At 45.4% G+C, this 23,856-nt stretch overlaps 1 protein-coding gene across 3 annotated transcripts in view; it reads left to right on the forward strand.

Annotated features, from left to right (window-relative positions):
* Nucleotides 1-23,856, forward strand: part of MEGF6 (multiple EGF like domains 6) — a 136,577-nt gene that overhangs the window by 41,950 nt on the left and 70,771 nt on the right. For all 3 annotated transcript variants that reach the window (XM_042478729.1, XM_042478727.1, XM_042478730.1), the window contains exon 5: nucleotides 9,225-9,347. In XM_042478729.1, the coding sequence (XP_042334663.1) occupies nucleotides 9,225-9,347 (123 nt within the window). The remainder of the gene's footprint in view (nucleotides 1-9,224; nucleotides 9,348-23,856) is intronic.

The raw sequence follows: 23,856 nt of genomic DNA on the forward strand, positions 1-23,856 counted from the left end.
GCAGGAGTTATATCTATCTTGCTTTTACATTTTATTGATTGGTGGAGTTTGGGGAAATATTAGATCGATACTTATGATTAAATCTGCCCAAAGACCTGCAGATCAGAAACTAAAAGGATGGATGGGGCTCCCCCTGGTGATGCTGGTTTAATATTGTCTTATAGGGAAAGAAGTTGTGATAAGATACGGATGGTCTTTTTGACTTTCCATGCATGTTAGACTACAACTCCCATCATCCCCACCTACAGTGTCTGTGCTTTTGGATGGAGAATGGCTGTGGTCCAAACTATTTGGAGGGCACCATGTTGGAAAAGTCTTGTGAATGAACATTGTCCTTGTCGAATGTACTCCTTGTCTTGGCGTGACATAGTGGTTTAAGTGTCGGACTACAACTCTCTGGCGACCAGGAATTCCTCGCTTGGTCATGAAACTTACCAGGTGACTTTGGGCAAGTCGCATGCGCTCAGCCTCAGAGGAAGGCAATGGCAAACCTCCTCTGAACAAATCATGGTCAAGAAAACACCATGACAAGTTTGCCTTAGGGTCACCATAGGTTGAAAAGGATTTGAAGGAACGCAACAAGATGACCAACCCTGAAATTCTGGAATGGACATTTGCTGTGAACTCTTTGGGGATGTTGGGCTGCATCAATAGAAGTAGAGTGTCTAGATCAAGAGAAGTAATAGTGCCACTGTATTCTGCTTTGGTCAGGCCTCACCTGGAATATTGTGTCCAGTTCTGGGCATCACAATTAAAAAAGGATGTTGAGAAACTGGAGCATGTCCAAAGGAGAGTGACTAAAATGATGAAGGGTCTGGAAACCATGCCCTATGAGGAACAACTTAGGGAGCTGGGGATGTTTAGTTTGGGGAAGAGAAGGTTAAGAGGTGATATGAGAGCCCTGTTTAAATATTTGAAGGGATGTTGTATTGAGGAGGGAGCAAGCTTGTTTTCTGCTGCTCCAGAGATGAAGACATGGAGCAATGAGTGCAAGCTCCAGGAAAAGAGATTCCAGCTCAACATTAGGAGGAACGTCCTGACAGTAAGGGCTGTTCGACAGTCGATTGGAGAGTAGTGGAGTCTCCTTCCCTGGAGGTCTTTAAACAGAGGCTGGATGGCCATCTGTTGGGGATGCTTTGATTGAGAGTTCCTGCATGGCAGAATGGGGTTGGACTGGATGGCCCTTGGGGTTTCTTTCAACTCTATGATTTTATGGGAGGAGGAGACCTCATCCCTACAAGGGGAATGTTCCTTCATTATGAAATGAAAGAATATTTGCACCAAAAGAAATGTAAGTGTCTCTCCGGTTCAACAAGAGGCGGTTTGGTGTCATGGTTTGAGAACTGGACTTGGGTTCAAATCACCATTTGGCCATGGAAGCCCACTGGCTGGTCTTGGCCAAGCCACACTGTCCCAGACTCTCTGAACCAATCTTGCTAAGAAAACCCTGCCTTTGGGTCATAAGATTGGAAACCACTTGAAGGCACACCATCCGCCACAACAGCTGGTCAGTCCTGTCTGTGAGATGCGTCTCGGTTGTGCGCTTGCGTTCCGCGGTGTTAGCTTTTGGCTGGAAGGATGCACAAAGGCGGCCTTGTTCTCTTGGTATCTTGGGCTGTCCAAAGTTTGCATCTGTCTCTGCCTTACGTCTCCCTGCTGTGATGTACCTCTTCCACAGACCAGAAAGCTAAAGAAAGCCGAGTTCAGTTTATGATGCTCCTCCAGGGGAGAGCGATAAGGAAAGGCCATTGTTTTTGGAAACTGGACAGATGCCAACAGCAGGGGGGTGGTTGGGAATGGAGAGTCTCCTGTCCTCCTTAGGTTTCCTCTCCTTTCCTCGAGATGCCATAAATTCCTATACAATAAGTGTGTCTGTTTTCCAGAGCTTTTTTGCCCAAAGACAGAGGGAGGAAGGGAAGGCTTGGGTGGGAGAGGATGGTGAAGTAGGGGGGCTTGGGATTGTTATCATGGGGGGAAGGCGGTGAATTTCTTTTCATGTGGGAATGTTAAAGCTCTCTAAATAAAGGACCAGATGTGCCCAGAATCCCTTCTCTGTCTTCTAAAGCAAAAAGATCACACGGCGGTTGGAGGTAGAGAACCAGTTGCAGATGCTGGGTCCGTTTAGGTCAGCGACAGAGAGGCACCAGATGGGGAAGGAGGATGGGAACTCTGGTTGTGAAGGCAACAAGCAGAGCCAGCATCTGACCCAGGGGCCCTCGGGCAAATGCCAGGGCACCAGGATCTTGGCAGGGCCCACCTCCTCATGCCCCTTGCTTTAAAATGCCAGCCCTTTACTCTTGATTTGAGCCTAGCAGAACCCACTTTTTTGAACGACCGTTCCCAGTATTCCTCAGGACAGCAGGGTTCAAAGTGTGGTCCTCCCAAGCCTGTTTTGGTTGCCTTCCACTCCTCCATACTCTCCAGAATAGACCTTCTCCTAAAATGAAATGTTTTGTGTGGAAGTCTCTTGTTGTTGACGTCGAAGGCTTTCACGGCTGGCATCCATTGTTTTTGTGGGTTTTTCAGGCTAGGTGGCCATGTTCTACAAGAGGTTATTCCTGACATTTTGCTGGCATCTGTGGCTGGCATCTTCAGAGAATGCATTCTGTTGAGTATGCTTTGATTGGGAGTTCCTGCATGGCAGAATGGGGTTGGACTGGATGGCCCTTGGGGTCTCTTCCAACTCTATGAGTCTATGATTCATGGCGACCCTGTGGATGTGACACCTCTATGACACCCCCATCCTTCACTGTCCTGCTTAGATCCTGCAGACTCAGGCCCATGACCTCTGTCATTGAATCCATCCATCTCTAGCATGTGGTCTTCCTCTCCTTCTTCTACCTTCTACCTTTCCTTGCATTCTTATCTTTTCCAGTGACTCATGCCATCTCACGATGTGGCCAAAGTATGACAGTCTCAATTTGATCCTCTTCTCATCCAGGGAGAATTCAGGCTAGAATCAAAGAATCGTAGAGTTGGAAGAGACCCCAAGGGCCATCCAGTCCAACCCTCTTCTATGCAGGAACTCTCAATCAAAGCATCCCCGACAGACGGCTATCCGACATATGGCTAAGAGGGAGGGAGGTTTCTTTATCTGAAAGCCTGAAGAACTGCTACCAGTGAAAGACTTTGGAGACAACACTGGGTGAAACTGGCCAGCGATCCCCTTTGGTAATAGATGGCTCCCTACATCCACACCTGAGCGTTTACAGATGTACCTCTTTACCTGAAACACTGCTGCCTGCTTTTCACCATAGAAATCAAGACTGGGTGGAACCTGTTAACGTAAGAGTAGGCGACCCACACTTGGTTTCAATGGTCGGCAGGGAATCTTCACCGAAGCCACCGGCGCAGAGGTCCTTTCCCAAAACAGACATTACTGGATAAGTGCATGGACTGGGGTGTCTCCAAGGGGTGCGGACTGCTCCAGGCATATATACTCGGCTATAAGTCGACCTCATCTATAAGTCCAAGGCAAGTTTTGGGGCCAAAATTAGGGATTTTGATATGACCCGAGGATAAGTCGAGGGTTAAACCTAGGAGCATGTAGCAATGGCTTTAGGAAAGCAATGCCAAAGAACTTTTAAAAATGCCAGCAGGTATAACTGTTTGCACTCATACTAAAAGCTGGATGGATGAGAGAATAGAGGGAGGGTTGGTGCTTCCAGGGCAGATTATGCTCTTGCCTTTAAGTGCAGGAGTTACTACACTGGTGACACTACTGCTCCTAGGAATTAAAACAGCGAAATGCACCGCACACTTTTTAAACTTAAAGTCATCTAGCTTGTTTGATTTGGGTAGTTAGAAAGGAGTAACCAAACGCCTCTGGCTGTGCAAGTGTTCCTCATCCAGTAGTGCTCCAGCCGTCTAGGCCTTTGCTCTTGGTTCTCAAATGTTGTGGCTGACAGCGGTGGGTTGTCTCCAGAGCATCTCTCTTTAGCATTTGAGCAAACATCATTAATCATGCTGTCGCCCAAAAGGTGATGCTCACTTCTCAGGGGTCTTTTACCAAAAGGAAAATGGAAAGAAAAAAAAAGAGATCCCAAAAGCACATTATTTAAAATGTTCTGGCCTCCGTTCAAATGGAAAACTTTGTCCGAGGCTCAACGGACTTCCTCCAGTGGAGAGTTGTGAAGCATTAGCGCAGCTTTATTCTGGAACGATAGCGTTGGCTCCTTTTTCTCGCTCCTGGCGCGGTTCCCTGGAAAAGCTTTCGGAATCGAGGCTTTGCTTTGAAGCCGAACAAGGTTTTGCACAACGCCAGAGAACAGTGGTCCAAGGATGGGGAATATTGAGTGTGCGCATATTTCATATATAAGTGACTAAAGAGCTCAGTTTCTTCCCAGTTAAAGCAACAAGAACGTGATGCAAATGGCACATTGGGGGGTGAATCGCTGCAGGGAGTTAACTGCAGCTTATTTTGTTTTAACCAAAGAATTGTGCAGTAAATGATAGAAATGGTCTTACCATCGGGACATTCTTCCTAATGTTGAGCTGGAATCTCTTTTCTTGGAGCTTGCATCCATTGCTCCATTGTGTCCTGTTCTCTGGAGCAGCAGAAAACAAGCTTGCTCCCTTCTCAATATGACATCCCTTCAAATATTTAAACAGGGCTATCATATCACCTCTTAACCGTCTCTTCTCCAGGCTAAAGATCCCCAGCTCACTGAGTTGTTCCTCATAGGGCATGGTTTCCAGACCCTTCACCATTTTAGTTGCCCTCCTTTGGACACATGGCTCCAGTTTCTCCACATCCTTTTTAAATTGTTTTGCCCAGAACTGGACACAATATTCCAGGTGGGGCCTGACCAAAGCAGAATAGAGTGGCACTATGACTTCCCTTGATCTAGACACTAGACTTCTATTGATGCAGCCTAAAATTGCATTGGCCTTTTTAGCTGCCGCATCCCACTGTTGACTCATTTTCAATTTGTGGTCTACTTGGACTCCCAGATTCCTTTCACACGTATAAGTCTCTCATTCAGCCGGGTGTCCCCCATAAACCTATATCTGTGCATTTCACTTTCCCACCCTGAGTGAAGTACCTTACATTTCTCCATGTTGAATTTCATTTTGTTATCTTTGGCCCAGCTTTCTAATCTATTAAGGCCATTTTGAATTTTGATCCTGTCCTCTGGGGTATTAGCTAATCCTCTCAATTAGATGTCATCTGCAAATTTGATAAGCATGCCCTCTTTTGTCTTCTCCGGTGAGTTGTGCCTTCTCACGATGTGTCCAAAGTATGACAGCCTCAGTTTCGCCATCTTGGCTTCAAGGGAGAGTTCAGGCTGGACCCACTTGTTTGCCTTTTTAGCTGTTTGCTCCTCAGTCAGTGCGCAGAAATGCACTCGGTGCTTCTCCTCACTCAGTGCAAAGAAATTGGCACTCTTCTCCAGCACCACATCCCAAAGGAATTGATTTTCTTCTTATCGGTTTTCTTCACTGTCTGTCTTTCATATCCATGCGGGGACTCAATGTTACGCAGATGGCGAGCCCACGTTAAAAAAATGGTGCATGCAGGAGTGCACCACCATTGAATACAATGAGACTTGAGGTATTTCTTTTATGCGCAGGGGGTCCAAAACTGACCTCCTGTGTAAATCGAGGGTCCACTGTACAGTGACTTGGACGAGTCTAACTTTAGTGTTCAGTTGTGTATCTTTACTACTTAGGATGCTTTCTAGTTCTTTTGTTGCTGTTCTCCCCATTCCTAATCTTTCAATCTCTTGGCTGCATTCTCCATTCTGATCAATGTTTGATCCAAGGTATGGGACCTCTTTTATCATTTTGATTGCTTCGTTGCCTAGATAGATTTTATGCATGTCTTCTGCAGTTGTTTCTGTACTACTTTATCTATCCCTAAACATATCCTCGTGCGTACTTTTGTTGTGCCCTTTGTTAACTTCTAAACCATTATCCCCCCTCTGCATATGCTTGAAGGATTTCAAAGCCTGTTCCGACACACAGAGAGATTTTGTGTGCTTGCAAGAGAGTGGGAGGGAAGGAAGAGAAAGAAGATTGTATTTCTTAGCTCTCTTCCTCTTCCTGAGCTGGGTATCCCCCACAGAGGGGTCTTTTTCCTGCATTCTCCACATACATACATCAATCTCGGGGCCTGGGGTCTGGATTGAATAACCGCAGCATGTTTTATGGCCCTCTGAATAATAGTAGAGGTTTGGAAAGCAGAAATCTTTTTGTGTGATTGGCATCTAAGGCTGCTCAGAAGGAGAGAGAAAGAGCAAGGGTGAGAAATTGAATTGCAGTCGAAGCACAATGGCCACAAATAATAGGAGGACCTTTGGATACTAAGCTGACTTAAACTGGGTATGGAGAAAGGGAGCGTTGCCTTACAAAGCTATGTTGTCTTGGGCCAAAAATCACCACATCTTTGCTTTGATTGGGTAAGTTGTAATAGTGCCACCCAAAGTGGTGGTCTCAGACCAGTGCCAGTCTCTGAGCCATTGAGGGCAGGCTATTATTCCCTGGCAACGTTTCAGAAAACAAACAGCTTCGTGCGAAATTTCGCCAATTTCGTGTGAAAGTGGTTGTGTGAGTTGTAATGGTGCCACCCAAAAGTGCCACTCAAAGTAGTGGTTTCAGACCAGTGCCAGTCTCTGATCCATTGAAGGCAGGCTATTATTCCCTGGCAACTTTGCAGAAAATAAGCAGTTTCATGTGAAATTGATTGTGTGAGATGTAATAGTGCCACAATAGGGCTTTTCAGAATATTAACAGTTGTACCCAATGGGCATAAATCTAATGCTGGTATGAAATCGAAGGCTTTAATGGCTGGCACCCATAGATTTTTGTGGGGTTTTCGGACTATGTGGCCATGTTCTAGAAGAGTTTATTCCTGACGTTTTGCCAGCATCTGTGGCTGGCATCTTCAGAGAGTGCTGGTATATTGGCACATTGGAAAACAATCATTGTTGGTCCCCCGCATCAGATGGTGCTAAGAAACACTGGCTTATAAGACTCATGCAGAGGGTCAAGGATATTACCAACTTGCAGAGGTGCTTTAGTGGTAGATTTATGACTGGTATTGTGGGTTGTATTAGATGGCCCTTGGGGTCCTTTCCAGCGCTATGATCCTATGGACTACGGACTAATCCACAGAGTTCAATTCAGTGGAAGGCAGACTATAGATCAGGATCTACTGGCAGATCTCCCATGATGGACAAGAGTGCCAATGGTTGAACAAGAATGTGACTAACCCTGCACCATCATTATCATTATCATCTTCACTAACCATCATCATTTATGACAAGTCCTTACAAAGGCTTTCAATCTGAAATTGAATACCTTCTAACATTTCACTGATAAACACGTGTGGCAAAACAACATCCGAGCATGGTCAAGACAGGAACATTACTAATGGGGAAGAAGACACAAGAGCCAGCGTGGTGCGGTGGTTTATGGGTTGGACTATGGCTCTGGAGACCTGGGTTCGAATCCATACTTGGCCTTGGAAACCCACTTGGCCACGTCATACACTCTCAGCCACAGAGGGAGGCAAAGGCAAGCCCCTCTGAGCAAAACGTGCCAAGAAAGTCCCATGATAGGTTCCCCTTAGAATAGCCATAAGTTGGAAGCAACTTGAAGCCATGCAACAACAACAAATGCAAGGGCTAGTTGAGGATGCAGCAGGTTGCTTTTGCTGAGCATTGCAGCAGATTGCTTCTGCCTGAATAGTGGGCAAAGGTGGTCCATGGGCCTTCTTTTGTTGCCCACCTGAACTTTGGGCCCTGGGTCACCCATCCTTGCTTTAGGACCTTTCTGAACCTTGTCCCACCTCAACTCTGAAGTCTATTGACATCTGAGCAGGCATGCCCAACACGTAGGAAATGTCTATCCTCTGTTGAGGATCAACAATAATTCCGTGAGAGCTGCCATTCTTGGCAGGCTGTAGGAATGGTGGATTAAAGGCACTACAAACCCTGAGAAGGATGTTAAGCTTGGGTTGTCCTTCAGAAGTTTGCAAAGGCAAAACACAGCTTGGAGGAGCAGCTCAAGAGTTGCTGCCAAAGGGGGGAAAGGCCACCTTTGCACCCAAGCAGATCCATCGGATCAGTTTAAAGAGGGACGGAGACGGTGGAAACTATTAATTAGCAACTCCTCCTTGTAACCCTTGAGTGAGCAAGAAAGGAAGATGGTGGTGTATTAATCCCTGATCAAAGCTTACGGCGAAGAGAGCATTTTCACTCTCTTGCCTTGATGCAGATTTGGCATTATGCTCTGGGTCTGGAGTGACAACCCAGTGCCCTTGACAGTGCTGTTGGACTACAATGCCCATTACTTCTGACCATTGATCAGTGTAACTGGGATGGATGGTATTTGGAGTTGAGAAATCAACTGAATGGTCACAGGTTTACTCTCCCTTCTGGTTAAACTGGGAGAGGTAAGCCAGATTAATAAACCAAGCGATAAGCTCCATAGTTAGGTACAACTGAGGCTGATACAGGAGAAAGTGTAGTCAGGGCCAAAATGTACAGTGCGCTTGCATCATATGTGGCTGAAAGCTGCGCAGGGGGAAGGGGTGGTGCGTCCTATAGGGAACAATGGGGCATGCGCCGATGGTGTGTGTGCCCCTCTGCACCACCACGCCACCGTGTGCACAAGCCCCATTCATTTAAATGGGTCTCGAGCATAGGCGGAATTTGCTTTACACGGGGGAGTCCGGAACGGATCCCCCACGTAAAGTAAAGGCGCACTGTATGTTGGACCAAAGGACCAAAATGTATGTAGGCTTGAGGATAACAGTGTTTTTGTGAAGATCAGCCACAAGGAGGCAGGAGTCTCTCAGGAACTTGGGATGGAAAAGCCAGAGCTGGTCCTTCGCAATTTTGCCATGACCTTTTTCTGTTGTATTGGACTCTGCATCCAGATATTGCTAACATGGGAGTTTATCGCACAGGGCTGTAGGAACGCAGCTAGCACAGAATGAAACGGGGCGGGATGGGAACGCAACGGGGAAAGGACGCATTTTACCGCACGCCAGAACACTGGCGATGCTGCCGGAAGTCCCTGTTCTGTTCCCCATCTGTGTCAGTTCCTGAAAATTGGCCTCTCTGGCACAGATGGAGAATGGATCGGAACGGAACGGAATGGGGCTTTCCGGCGGCATTGGCGGTGTTCCAGCATGTGGTAAAATGCGCCCTTTCCTTTATGAAATATGAAGTTTATGAAACTTCTCTGATTGTCATTTTCTCCCCTTCATCTCATAGATGTGAATGAATGTGAAACTGGGAACGCAGGGTGCGAATCTGAATGCTGCAACACCATCGGGAGTTTCTACTGCAAATGCCCAGACGGACTGAAGCTAAAGGATGATGGAAAGGCATGCGAAGGTAATGGCAGTCCATTCAGTTACCTGAAATTAGTCCAAATGACCAGTGTGTCTTGTTCACTAGAGACCTAAAGAATACTTCCAAAATGTTTGTGCCCTTTGCAAGAAAGAGTCTCATGACACATTGAGTCACATTGTTAAGGAAAGGCTGGTTTATTTGGCCCATGCAGATAAGGCCAAGAGAAGGTCAGAGGCTATTCCTAAAACAAGTCTTTGGGATCCAAAGAGTCCAGCAAAATAATGTCTTCTGGAGTGGGAAGACCTAGAATGGAAGTCTATGACTCTTTCAAGGTATTTCCTCCATAATGTCTATGGTCTCCTCTTAGCTTGGGGACAGATCAGACCCAGGGAACGTGATTCAGGTTAGCATGCAGTGCAATTGCAAAGCAAGGTAATGCACCTTAGCAGCCACAGCACTAAAAGATCTCTCCTCGGTGCATCAGGGCAGACAACAATATAGGAAAAAAAGATTGCTCACATAGCCATATTGCTCAGCTGTTACTCATGGAAGCCCTTATTCACCAGTCTGTTGTGATACATTCCAAAGATCTCCAGAGCATACCAAGCCAACCACATCTTGGGGTGAAAAGAAATCCATCACAATGGGTTGTGATGTGACATGATGAGTCACAGTCTAGGGATGGGCTGGAATCATAGAATCATAGAGTTGGAAGAGATGCCAAGGGCCATCCAGTCCAATCCCATTCTGCCATGCAGGAACTTTCAATCAAAGCATCCCCATTGACAGATGGCCATCCAGGTCCTGTTTAAAGACCTCCAAAGAAGGAGACTCCACTACACTCCAATGGAGAGTGTTCCACTGTCAAACAGCCCTTACTGTCAGGATGTTGCTCCTAATGTTGAGGTGGAATCTCTTTTCCTGGAGCTTGCACCCATGGTTTTGCATCCTATTCTCTGGAGCAGCAGAAAACAAGCTTGCTCCCTCCTCAATATGCCATCCCTTCAAATATTTAAACAGGGCTATCATATCACCTCTTAACCTCCTCTTCTCCAGACTAAACATCCCCAGCTCCCATGGCGTTTTCTTGGCAAGGTTTGTTCAGAGGAGGTTTGCTATTGCCTTCCCCTGAGGCTGAGAGAGTGTGACCTGCCCAAAAGATCCAATGGGTTTCATGGCTGAGCTGGAAATCGAACCCTGGTCTCCAGAGTTGTACTCCAGCACTCAAACCACTATGCCACACTGTCTTGCGCACACGCCAAATCCTAGTCTACCCATTGATTTGTCGTCTTGTCCGTCCATGGTATCTCTTCCATCAACATCTTTCAAATGAGTTGATTCTTTTCCTGCCAGCTTTCTTCACTGGCCAGCGTTCACACTCAGAAGTAGAAAATATTGAGAGGAGCAAATTATCGCCTTTGCATCTAGAGAAAGAAATGAACTGAAGTAAACTGAGATGCAATCTACCATGTGGCTCCTTTACAAAGCGGCCATTTATGCCCTTTGCCTGGATTCATGCTTTATTAAAGTTTAGCAAGTGAGCGCCAAACTAAACCTGAGGTTATGATAGCTCCATGAATGCAACTCATGGTTTTTGTTATGTAAATAGAAGACGCAGGGAAATCTGAGTGCTCTCAGGAGGGTTGTGTGTTTGTGAGATGTGTGTGTGTGCGCAGAGAGAGAGAGAGAGAGAGAGAGAGAGAGAGATAGGAGGGAATGGAAGTTTAATATTTTTGTCTCCCTACATCAAATTTTGGGGTTGCAAACCTCTCTGGATCCTATTTGTAGCCCCAACCGGAGGTGACCCATTGGATCAATCATAAATTTATATTTAAATCATAAGTTTTGTTTTGTCACTTGTCAATTAATTCAATAGGTCTCCTTTAGTTGGTACAACTAATAGGATCCAGAGTTAAAACAGTGGCTTGTTTGCCAAGGAAATACCCTTGAAACGCAACCATCTACCTTAAAGACAAACTATGCATTGCCTTGAAATGCAACCATCTACCTTAAAGGCAGACTATGCATTGCCTTGAAATGCAGCCATGTACCTTAAAAACAAACTATGCATTGTCTTGAAATGCAACCATCCACCTTAAAGAGAAACTATGCATTGTCTTCAATTTGTTACATTAAAATTTCATGTCTATACATCCAAATCTTGTCCAGAAAACTCCACGACAGGTTTGCCTTAGGGTTGCCATAAGCTGGATATGACTTGAAGGCACACAACAATAACAACATATGCCAAAGCAACCCAGCGAGCAGAAAATAATCTTAGCATTCAGGAATTCAAACCTTCAAATGTTTTGTATTCTTGCCATCTCCATATATATTTTATTGGGTGGCAAATCTCTCCAGAGTTCTTAAGGCTATTGAGACGTGCAAAATGCGCCACGTTGCCCATATCTCCCTCCAGCTTTTGAGCCCCATTTTAATTTCCCTAGAAGTCCCTAGACAGGGATTAGTCTGTTGAACTCTGAAAGGTTTCGTGTCACTGGAGGGAAATGAACCATCCATGCTACACTTTGGTCCATCCAAGGCATGAGTAGTGGCTATGCAATAAAGATTGGCTCACATGCGCGACCCATGCGCCAACCTCAATCTGACCTGTACCTTTGATCCAAACTTGCGATCCCCTCTATTCCCTCCCCTTCTTGTTAAACAGCTCTGCTTGGAAAAGCTAGATGTGCGATGAAAGGGATATGGCTCTTGCAGTGCTTTGGGTTGTGCTAGGGAAAAAGAGAGAGCGGAGACCACGGGTTGCATGTATAGAGAGCACTTGGAAGCATTTGGAAACATATGGTTTCGTTGGACTTTGCATTACAATAGGTATCCTTCTGCCAACGGAGGATCTGAAAAACCTGTACGCCAAAGACCACAGTGTGTTATTGTAGTGTTTTGGCATTTTGTAGTGTTGTGTTTTAGCGTTCGTTTTTGGTTGCCTATGTTCGAATGTACCACCCCTGTGAGTGAAAAGGGCATTATAAATAAATGTAACAACATCAACAACAATATTAATCATATGTAATAAATAATATTTATTTATTTCCCACCTCTCCCCATAAATTGATGGTAATCATCATCATCATCATCATCATCATCATCATCATCAGATCACACTTGGGATGATTGGTCTGTTGTGAGTTGGAAGAGAACCCAAGACCTCATTCCTAGTTACACAGAAATCGGTTTCCGATCCGAATCGATGGATCGATTCGACATCGGATCACAGTTCCCACTACATTTGCCCCAATCGCATTTTCTGGCATGGAATCGAATCAAAATAACCCACTTGTGGTTCCCATTCACAAATAAACCGGTTCTATTTAAACCAGTTCCTGAAGCAGATAACCCACTTGCGGTTCATGTTGGGATATGAATTGGTTTATATAGAATCGGTTCCCACATCGGACATCCATCCGCTTTACTGCATGTCATAATAAACCGATTCTGATCCGCATCCAGTTCCCATTTGCGCTGAAGTGTTTTGTTTTAAACCGAATTCTGAAATCGAATCCAATTCGGTTCTGGTTCCCACTTGCAATAAATCAATTTTGCATAAAAGGAGCGGAAAAAGCCAGCGTGGGTTAAATGGATCAAATGCATGCCACCTCTTTCAGAATCGCTTCAGCAATTTGAATTCAGTGGGAACCATGCTCTTTTAAACCGGTTCGTACCAAATCATGATCCGGTTTAAAAGGTAGTGGGAATGAGGCCAGGAGTCATCAAGCACAAACATGTTGTTGTTGTTGTGTTGTTGTCCACTTTTACTGTCATGGAATCCTATGGCTTGTAGTTTGGTGAGACACTAGCACTTCCTAGCTGAAAATGCTAAGTACCCCTCCCTAAACTCCAAATCCTAAGATCCCATAGGACTGAACCATAGCCATTAAAGTGAAATAGTGATGCTACCATTTTGCACAGTGTGGACAGACCGAAGGTTCTTGGCGAAGGGTCTTTGTATCCCATGGTACCCAACCAATTTTAACCTGATGCGCTGGGAATGGTGCCTGGGACCTTGTGCATGTACAGCAAGATGCTCTGTTTCTGAGCTGTTGTGGTTGTTGTTTGTTGCTGTGTGCCTTCAAGTCATTTCCAACTTACAGCGACCCTAAGTTTTCTTGTCAAGATTTGTTCAGCGGGGGTTTGCCATTGCCTTCTCCTGAGGCTGAGAGAGTGTGACTTGCCTAAGGTCAACCACTGAACTATTATGGCAGGGTGACCAGATGTCCTAACCCCAAAGGAGGAGAAGGCACAATAAAATGTGGGATGCTAAGAAATAACTAAATAGGCCATTGCCATGTAAAAGCTCAGAACTCTCATGTAATTGTAAATTCATGCTTCTTGGTCATGCTCAAAATGGACGACATTTTGGAATTCCACCTGGACAGGAGGTTGAAATGTGGGACATGCCTTGGAAAAGGAAGATGAGTCTGGTCACCTTGCATTATGGTCCTTTACAATTATAACAAATGTTGAGCATAGTGTGCATACTGTGACTCTGGTGGTACAGCATTATTTTGCCCTGCTACACAAAGATAAAATGTTGGTTCAACCTGGAATCAAAATGATCTAGTCGTCTTCTGAAGGCATGAAGTTAAGGGGCACTGTGTCCGCCTTGACTCAGTGTGTAGGGATCATAGAAAGAGACAGGAGCAGGGGACGAGGTTTCGAATCCACCGCTTTGTTGAGCGAACGCGGGGGTCTCAAACCTGTGGGTTCAAAGACCACAACTTTGCACCCTCCAGCTTGATGGATGACCCTTGTCACACTTTCAGTGACACCCGAATGCTGAATGCCGAGCTTTTTGGAGACCCCTTGTTTGAAGTTCTTCTTAAGCAAACAGCCTCGCAGGGATGGCAGCGGGGCTTTGGAATGTATTGACCCAAACTTCCCAGGGGGAAGTGTTTTGTTTTTCTGGATGCTGTGCAAAAGAATGCTTTACTCCCCAAAATCTGCACATTGATGCTCCTCTCTTTGTTCTCCCTTCCTCCTCCTTAGGGTAACAAGAAAATGCAATTGGAGCAAATGTAGTGGGAACCACGAAATAATCCATTGATTCGGATCGCAAAGCGGTTTATTTGTAAGCAGGGATGAGGCCCGAATGCATGAGATCAAGTAGGCTCAGGTCTACAAAAGCGCAGGCTGACAACTTCTGTCTTTCAGTTAGTCTCAAAGTTGCTGTAATATCCCTTTGCTAAGTGCAACATATACTATATATACTCAACTGTAGATCAACCTCATGTATAAGTCGAGGGCAGGTTTGGTGTCCAAAATTATGGGTTTTGATATGGTATGGTAGGGGGTGCTCATAATGGCCAGAACATGATTTGCCACTACTGGATGTCTATGAAATCAGAAGAAGACTTGGACTTGGAAGGGCAACTATGAAGGATCAGGACAAGATCCTGAAATGTCAAGATGTATCTTTGAATATCAGGATTGTCCATGCCACCGCCTTCCCCATTTCTATGGATGGTTGTGACAGCTACACAGTGAAGAAAGCAGATACTGGGGCAAAAATGAACTCATTTGAAACATGGTACTGGAGGAGAATTCTGCAGATACCATGAATTGCCAAAAAAGGCCAATAAATGGGTCCAAGAACAACTGTCGACCGAAGCTATCATGCTTTGCATATATCATGAGACAACATTAATCATTAGAAAAGAGAGCAATATTTGGCAAAGTGGGAAGCAGCAGCAAGGCCTGACCTGCATTGCAAAAATAACACAGTTGTACACCACTTTAACAACCATGGCTCAATGCTATGGGATCCTGGGATTTGTAGTTTTGTGAGATATGCAGCTTTCTAAGTCGGAGAGCTGTGGTGCCACCACATACTATGTAGAATCAAAGAGTTGGAAGAGACCGCAAGGGCCGTGGATTCCTCAGCACTGAATATTCTGCAGTGCAGAAACGCAACACAAACATATGTCGGCCTTGAGCGAATGAGTAAAAGTGACACAAACATGGTGTAGTGGTTTGAGCATTGGATCATGACTCTGGAGAGCAGGGTTCAACTCTGGGCTTGGCCATCGAAACCCATTGGACAACCTTGGGCAAGCCACACTCTCTCAGCCTCTGAGGAAGGCAATGGCAACCCACCCAACATAGGAGGACCTTCCTGACAGTAAGGGCTGTTCGACAGTGGAAGACGCTGCCTTGGAGAATGATGGAGTCTTCTTCTTTGGAGGACTTTAAACAGAGGCTGGGTGGTCATTTGTCGGGATGCTTTGACTGAGAGTTCCTACATGGCAGAGGGTTGGACTGGATGGCCCTTGGGGTCTCTTCCAACTCTATGATTCTATGAAATGAAACAAAACACAGTCGCTTTCTGAACTCTTGGGTTTACGTCTTTCTCATCTCCAGCTACTGGACCCTGGAGAGGCCAGAGGTTGAACTCTAAGGACCTTCTGTCTGCAAAACAAGTGGTCTGCCACTGAATGATGACCCTAGCAGTCCCTTACCTAGAGTGCAACCTTGCCCTTTTTATCCCTTAAAAGCTCCCAAGTTGGCAAGATGACATTAAAGAAAGGGGGGAAAGCAAGCCAAGTCCCTTTCGCAGTGGAGAACAAAGGCTTCTGAGAAATCCCCAGATGATTGGGAAACAAAAAAACTGGAAGCGCTTCTTAGCTTGTGACCAAAGATCACCGACTCTCCGCCAAAGCTGCCTGGCTCCCCTCCGGATCTGTCTGCACTCCCTCGATTCAGACTCCGGCCGCAGCGGGCAGCTGTGGAAACGGTCCCTGGCGCTGGTCTTAGGCCAGTGATCACAAAGCGCACGCATTAAAGAGCGGCATCAGCAAACCTGTCACTCCACTGGCTTCCATGTGTTTCGGATTTAATTTCTTCCTCCTGAGTTTGGTTTCTGTTGGAACCGTCAAACACAAACAGGCACTTGGGTCCGTTCCAGGCTTTAAAACTATATGCGCTGGGGGTGGATATTAAACACTTTTACTCTCTATTTACTGCCATGGCAGTAAAAGTAGGATCAAGCTGCCTTATTCCTACAATATAGATCAGCGATCCCAAAACTCTGGCATTTTGGGTCTCTGCTCCCACAGGGACGTAGCCAGGATTTTGAGAGGGGGGGTGTCCAGACTAAGTGCTACCATTATAATGGGGCTTGGGTGCGGCGGCACAGCAGCACGTACCATTCATTTTTCTAATGGAAGGGGGGGGTCCGGACCCCAAGAACCCCCCCCCCTTGGCTACGTCCCTGGCTCCCAGAATCCAAGACTATTGGCTAAGATGGTAAAGACTTTTCGAAACTGTAGCCCAAAAGACTTGGAAAGCCAGAATTTGAGAATTGCTGGTGCAGATGCACCTTTGGAGAAAAAGGGTGTGTGTGTGTTGTGTGCCTTCAAGTAGTTTCTGACTTATGGCGACCCTAAGAAAAACCTATTTTGGGGGTTTTCTTGGCAAGATTTGGCGCAGTGGGTAAATGCCTGTACTGCAGCCATTCACTCGAAACCACAAGGTTGCGAGTTCAAGACCAGCAAAAGGGCCCAAGCTCGACTCAGGCTTGCATCCTTCCGAGGAGGGAGCTAAAATGAGTACCCAGACTGTTGGGGGCAAATTAGCTTACTTGCTAATTAGCTTAATTGCTGTTCACCGCTATGGTCTTTGGAATAGCGGTATATAAATAAAACAAATTATTATTAATTATTAAGATTTGTTCAGAGGAGGTTTGCCATGGCCTTTTCCTGAAGCTGAGAGTGTGTGACTTGCTTAAAGGTCACCTGTACATAATGGCCTGACTGTATCCAAATTCACATTTTTGGGGAGCAATGCCATTCAAATTAGGAGGGTCTCCACCATACATCAGTTCCTTTTGTGGGCAAGGGCCACTTTCCAGTGTTGGAAGTGATGTCTTATTTCAGCATCTGTTCATAATATTGGGAGGGTCACCATCTTAGCAAGTGAAAATTAAACTTCAGGTTTCAAGTAGATTTATGTCACATACTTGGAGACTCTGGGCATGTGTGAGAGAGACCTCTGCTTATCTAGTTACCATTTAATGTCTTCCTTGTGTGTGTTTGAAGGAGGGGGAGATTGGGCATCTGTCTGGGAATCCGCTATGGCACACAGCTTGCAAACTGGCATGCATTAGATTTCCTGTCCTCTTTGTTTGGATTTGAGACCTCCAAAGCCCCTGTTAGCTTCAGCGTGGCACAGTTAGAGGATTGCCAAGACTGCTAATCTCCGGCATCAAAATGCCATTGCTAAACAGACTGGAACCTCTTCTTTCCCCCCTTTTTGTGCTGAGAATAAATACATCACGAAGTGGCTGGTTTAGTGCCGTGGGGCAGAAAAGAAAGTTGTGTTTGGTTGTGTGTACCTATGCATGCATGCGGCTATGTTTAAGAAATGGCCACCTATTCCACTTTACCATTAGACTATGTTTGTTGTTGTTGTTGTGTGTCTTAAAATTGTTCCCAACTTGTGGCGACCCTAAGGGTTTTCTCGGCACGCTTCTTCAGAGGGGGTTTGCCATTGCCATCCTCGGAGGCTGGTGGGTTTCCATGGCCGAGCCGAGATTCGAACACTGCTCTCCAGAGTCATAGTCCCAGTGCTCAAACCATTTCGCCATGCTGCCTCTTTGCCTTGTAACATTCACTGAATTCATAATTCAGTTTCATTGTCATGTTTGTACTCTTTGAGAGGGCACCGTTGTACTTGAGCCTCACATGTTCCAGGATCGCCACCAGATCGTAGGACCACCTCACTTTCATTTATTTATATGCCATCTTCTATCAACATTGATTCCAGGGGAGATTGTGCAATAAATAAACAGATTAAATGGATTTTCCAGTACCTCCAGCCAGTCCACTAAACTCTGAGCGTGGATAGATAGAACAGGCCACCCATCTTTTGCTTCAGTTGAGAGCTTTGCTGTTCCCAAGGAATATCCAGCACCTACTTACTATGTACGTAGGTACCACTTCCCAATGCCAGTCTTCTGTGAGTCATGACTTGGAGGGGGCATTAGCCCTTAACTTCCATGCAGTAGTGTACCTGGCATATTTGACACCTGGTGTATATCATTTTTATTAAACATCCTCCCCAACAAAATAATAACCATTGAATGAAACTGTTTCTTTGGCCACCGCAGACCTCCAAAGAGATGGCAGAAGGAGTGGCACATTTCTGCCACCACCACTGCTGCTAATGCATGTATCTTCAGGGCATTGTAGCCCGCCAAAGAGACAAACTATCAGAAGTGGCACTGGGGGTGGCAAACGGAGTCCTTCATGTTTCTGCCACTGTCGCTGCCACTTATGCCCACCTCCTTAGGACACTGTAGCCCCCCAAAGAGACAGGTTCTTAGCAGCGGCTCTGGCGGGCTTTGATTCCTGCATGGCATAATAAAGTTGGACTGGCTGGCCCTTGAGGTCTCTCCCAGCTTTATGACTCTGATTCATTGCTTGCTCTTGGGATTGGGGTGGAACAGCCCTCTCTGGATGTCTCTAGGGCCTTGTTTGCCAGTTAAATGCCTGCAGACTGGAAATTGGGTGTGAGATTTTGCAAGTCATATCACTTCTCTGTGGTTGGCTTCGGGGACATGTGCCTCAATCACTCAGTGATAGATTTATCAGGGATGTTTAGTGTGTTAGGCTAGAGATTAATGGGCCTCAAGAATGAAGAGCGGCTGCCAGCCGACCCACCCAAACCGCCTCGGATCTGAGATGGGATACATGTTTACGGGAAAGAGGTGTGATCCTTCCCTTTCCAAATGCCGTACCTTTGATGCTGGTTGGCCTCACTCCCATCGAGAAATCGTTGCGATGTGGATGATCCAGCAGCCAGACAAAGTGAGGAATTGTGTTGCTCAGCTTCAGTGGCCTCTGCAAATCCCCTGGAAAGCGAAGAGGTGGTGGAGGAATCCTTTTGTCGCTCAGAGCTTTGACAGCTACATTGTCAGACATTTCTCCAAGGTCTAAGACCATTATCTGGCAGGACAAAAAGTCCGTTCTGGTTTAGAAGAAATATATTCAATATCTTTATCAGTGATTTGGATGATAGACCAGAAGGCATATCAAATTTGCAGATGACACCAAATTAGGAGAACAGGATCAAAATTCAAAATGACCTTAATATACTCCAGAGGACAGGATCAAAATTCAAAATGACCTGAATAGACTAGAAAGCTGGGCCAAAGCTAACAAAATGAAATTCAACACGGAGAAATGTAAGGTACTGCACTTAGGGTGGAAAAATGAAATGCATAGATAAAGGATGGGAGACACCTGTCTGAATGCGACTACATGGGAAAGGGATCTAGGAGTCCAAGTACTGTAGACCACAAGCTGAACATGAGTCAACAGTGCGATGCGACAGCTAAAAAGGCCAATGCGATTCTAGGCTGTATCAAGTATAGTGTCTAGACTGAGGAAAGTCATAGCGCCACTTGATTCTGCTTTGGTCAGGCCTCACTTCGAATAATACTGCGTCCAGTTCTGGGCACCGCAATTCAAAAAGGATGCAGCAATTCTAGCCTGCGGCAATTCAGAAATAGTTTAGGCATCCAAAGAAAGGAGGCAGGCAGCGTGAGCAAGGCAATGCAAGCACAGTTCCTCCTGTGGAATTCTGGGGTTTGTAGTTCAAGGATTTCCCAGGAGGCAGCCATAGTCATTAAAGTGGAACAATAAATGTATAACAGTGTAGTGCCATTTTGACCTTAGTTGTCCGGACCGGAGGACATGTTTCTGACATTTTAGCATCCAATCGAAGCAGAATTCTCTTGTTTATACGTTAAGTTAAATTCGTTCCCAATGGGTTTGTATTTGGAGTATAAAGATATACAGCTTGAGGCTAGACAGCGACTCCAAAACTTTGGTCCTCCAGATGTTTTGGACTTCAGCCCCCAGAATCCCTGACGGTTGGTCAAGCCGGCTGGGGCTTCTGGGAGTTGAAGTCCAAAACACCTGGAGGAGCAAAGTTTGGCTGAAGCTTTGACCAAAGGCAGGGATTTGCATTCAGAAGTACATTGCTCCCAGGTCCTCGGATGAACTCAGCAACTGGGTTCTTGCCTTCTGAGCCGGAGGGCTGGTTTTTCAAGCCTGGGCAAGCTTGTGTCATACTGTATTACCACTCACAATGTAAACGTAGGGGCTATGGGGGGAGGGGGGGGGGGGGGGGGGCTTTGTAAGAACACATTGGGTTGGGTTCAGAGGGAGGGTAGAAGCCCCTTTGAATTCCTTTCGCCTTATGTATTCAGTCTGCAAGAATGCCAACAGGCATCTAAAGTCATGAATGCTCCGGAAACCCAAGCCAAAGGGAAGATATCATGGCTTCTTGGGAATTGCAAAGAAGCAGCCATATTTACGCCAAGTCCTTTGTCAGATGAATTAAATTAGGTGATGCAGAAGTCTGCAAGGGAGCCAAATTCAGTAGGACCGCGTTGGTAAATATTCCATCTCATTCTGGTCTTCTCCAGGAATGTATTTTCCAGGAAAGCAAAACTTGGTCGGTGGAAGTTCTTTAAAGTCGCAGGAGACTTTTCCTGCATCAGTTCTCTCTTTTGCATCAGTTCCTTATTTTACTTTGTCCTTTATTTTGCAGAAGTTACTGTAGGGGAACTATTGAAACTCCCTAGACCTACTGGTTATGTTGGATGGGGACTTTTGGATGCAGAAGTCCAAAACTCCCTTATGTTTCCAAGCTGTTCCAAGGGAGCATATTCCAGTAGAGAATAAACCGGGAAGCCCTCTCACCTGCTTGGTTTTCAAATGTCTGGGTGAGCAATCTTGTGCCATCTGCTACAGAAAATCGCCTGAGGGTCCGGTGTCATCTGAACCCATGTTTATGGAGTACGATGCCCAGAATTGCGCCAGGGCTGGAGGAGGGAAGGGGACTTCCCTGCAGCCCCAGAGATGGCAAGTGCCAGGGGATTCCCTGAAAAGTCCCATTGTGTTGCTAAAAGGGGAGGATTCACATTGATGGGTGGTGAACTTCAGCTTCCAAAACTCTGGAGATCACATCCAACTCAGACAGAAGCAAGAAGAGGGGACACCAGAGACCATTACACCCGGCAGCAACATTTTGCACCTGGGGAACAGTGAAATCATGAGTTCATTGATGGGTGTCCCCCATCAATGAAAAGGAACCATAGAATCATAGTGTTGGAATAGACCCCAAGGGCCATCCAGTCCAACCCCGTTCTTCCATGTAGGAACTCACAATCAAAGCATCCCCATTGACAGATGGCCATCCAGCCTCTGTTTAAAGACCCCCGAAGGAGAAGACTCCATCAAACTCCAAAGGAGTCTTCCATAGTCAAACAGCTCTTACTGTCAGGAAGTTCTTCCTAATATTAAGGTGGAATCTCTTTTCCTCTAGTCTGCAATACATCCATTGCTCTGTATCCTAGTCTCTGGAGCAGCAGAAAACAAGCTCGCTCCATCCTCAATATGACATCCCTTCAAATACTTATACAGGACCATCATGTCACCTCTTAACCTTCCTTTCTCTGGGCTTAACATACCCAGCTCCCTAAGATGCTCCTTATAAGGCTTTATGATTTCCAGGCCTTTCACTATTTTGGTCGCCCTCCTCTGGACATGCTCCAGCTTGTCAACATCTTGAATTCTGGTGCTCAGAATTGGACCCTATATTCCAGGTGGGGCTTGACCAGAGCAGAATAGAGTGGGACTATGACTTCCCTTGATCTAGACACTATACTTCTATTGATGCAGCCTAAAATTGCATTGGCCTTTTTAGCGGCCACATCACACTGTTGACTCATGTTCAACTTGTGGTCTACTAGACTCCTAGATCCCTTTCACACAGAGTCTCCTTAAGTCAGGTGTTTCCCATCCTAGTATATCTGATCATCCACCTAACCATTTTATTGCCTAGGCCACATTTTACAAGCTTGTTTGCAAGGCTACCATGGTGGGGGACCTTTTCAAAGGCCTTACTGAAATCAAGATATATTATATCCACAGCATTCCCTTCGTCTATGAAGCTGGTAATTCTATCAAAAAAGGAGATCAGATTAGTCTGGCATGACTTGTTTCTCTGAAACTCATGTTGACTTTTTGTGAGTATGGCACGGCTTTCTAAGTGTTCATAGACTCTCTGTTTAATGATCTGTTCCAAACTCTTTCCTTGTGTTGATGTCAGACTAAGTGGATATAGTCTGTATATGATTCTACTGCCCTTCCCTTTCTTTTCAGTTCATCTCTTTGAAATAAGTTTTACTCTTTCATTACTGCATTCCAGTCATCCCTCCCAATTTAACCGACACCTACTAAACCAACAACAACAAATGAGGAACGGCAATTGAAACATTTCATTTGGGAATTAATGAATTGACAGTTAATTAAATGGTTACTGTCTAATTAATGCCTGTTTACCATTAGCGTGGAAGGATTAAATCAAATTTTCCGTAGAGGAAAAGTTGTGCGTTCACTTTCCAAGTCACTGTTTTGTCTCGTTTTGCTGATGTACTATGGCTTGGAGAAGGGTTTATTATGAAATGAATAGTTTAAGGCGAAGGAGTCTGTTCTACTTTGGATCAGTCTATTTTAAAGGTAAAGATTTAGGGAAAGGAGGGAGCGGAGCCCCTTTTATTTTAATGCACAAAGCTTCTCTCTCACTCTCTGGTTCCTGGCTTGGACGCATTTACTGGTCCCACATACCAGTTTGGAATGATATTCATTGCGCTCCAAACCACAGGTTTTAATTTGGAATATGACCATGGCCAAATAATACCACGGAAATGTCTGTAATTCTGAGAGAGTGGTTAGTCTTTCTTCGGTAACACAATGTTATGAAACATTCCAGAAAAGTTAATTATGTTTTATGAGTTTTGCTTCTGGAAAGAGGGGGAAGTGCGCATGCGCATACACATATGTGCTCTCTGAGTGCATACATACACAGCGTCCATGGATTTTATTAAGATACATACTCCTTAATCTTCCTTTCATGGTGTATTTTTCATCTTTAGAACCAAGTGGTTTGGAGGCTTGACTTCATTCCAAAAGACAGTGGGTTCAAGCTAAACTCAGCGCCAAGTTGGTGAAGCCTCCAATGGGGAACTATAGGCCTCTCATGTTGCGGGTCCCTTGCTTTGTGCTGCTGGGGTTTCAAGGCGACAGTTTTTCACTAATGTTGTTGTTGTAGCACCAGTGTTTAAATATTTAATTGAGAATCTTATGCATCAAAGCACAGATTTTGCAGAAATGGGACAAACTGGATTCGTATCTTGCCAGGATCGGGGTTTGAAATGACCCTAACAGATTGCAAACCTGGGTCCGAACTAGCAAAATGAATTTCAACAGGGAGAAGTGTAGGATGCTACAGTTGGGTAGTAAAAATGAAACGCACAGATATAGGATGAGGGACACCTGCTTGACAGCAGTGCAAACGCAAGGGATCTAGGCGTGTTTGTAGACCACAAGCTGAATCAGAAATATGATGCAGCAGCTAAAAAGGCCAATGCAATTCTAGGCTGCATCAATAAAAGTATAGTGTCTAGATCAAGGGAAGCAATAGTGCACTCTATTCTGCTTTGGTCAGGCCCCACCTGGAATAATAC

The sequence above is a fragment of the Sceloporus undulatus genome, chromosome 7, assembly GCF_019175285.1.
Source record: "Sceloporus undulatus isolate JIND9_A2432 ecotype Alabama chromosome 7, SceUnd_v1.1, whole genome shotgun sequence".
NCBI classification, from domain to species: domain Eukaryota; kingdom Metazoa; phylum Chordata; class Lepidosauria; order Squamata; family Phrynosomatidae; genus Sceloporus; species Sceloporus undulatus.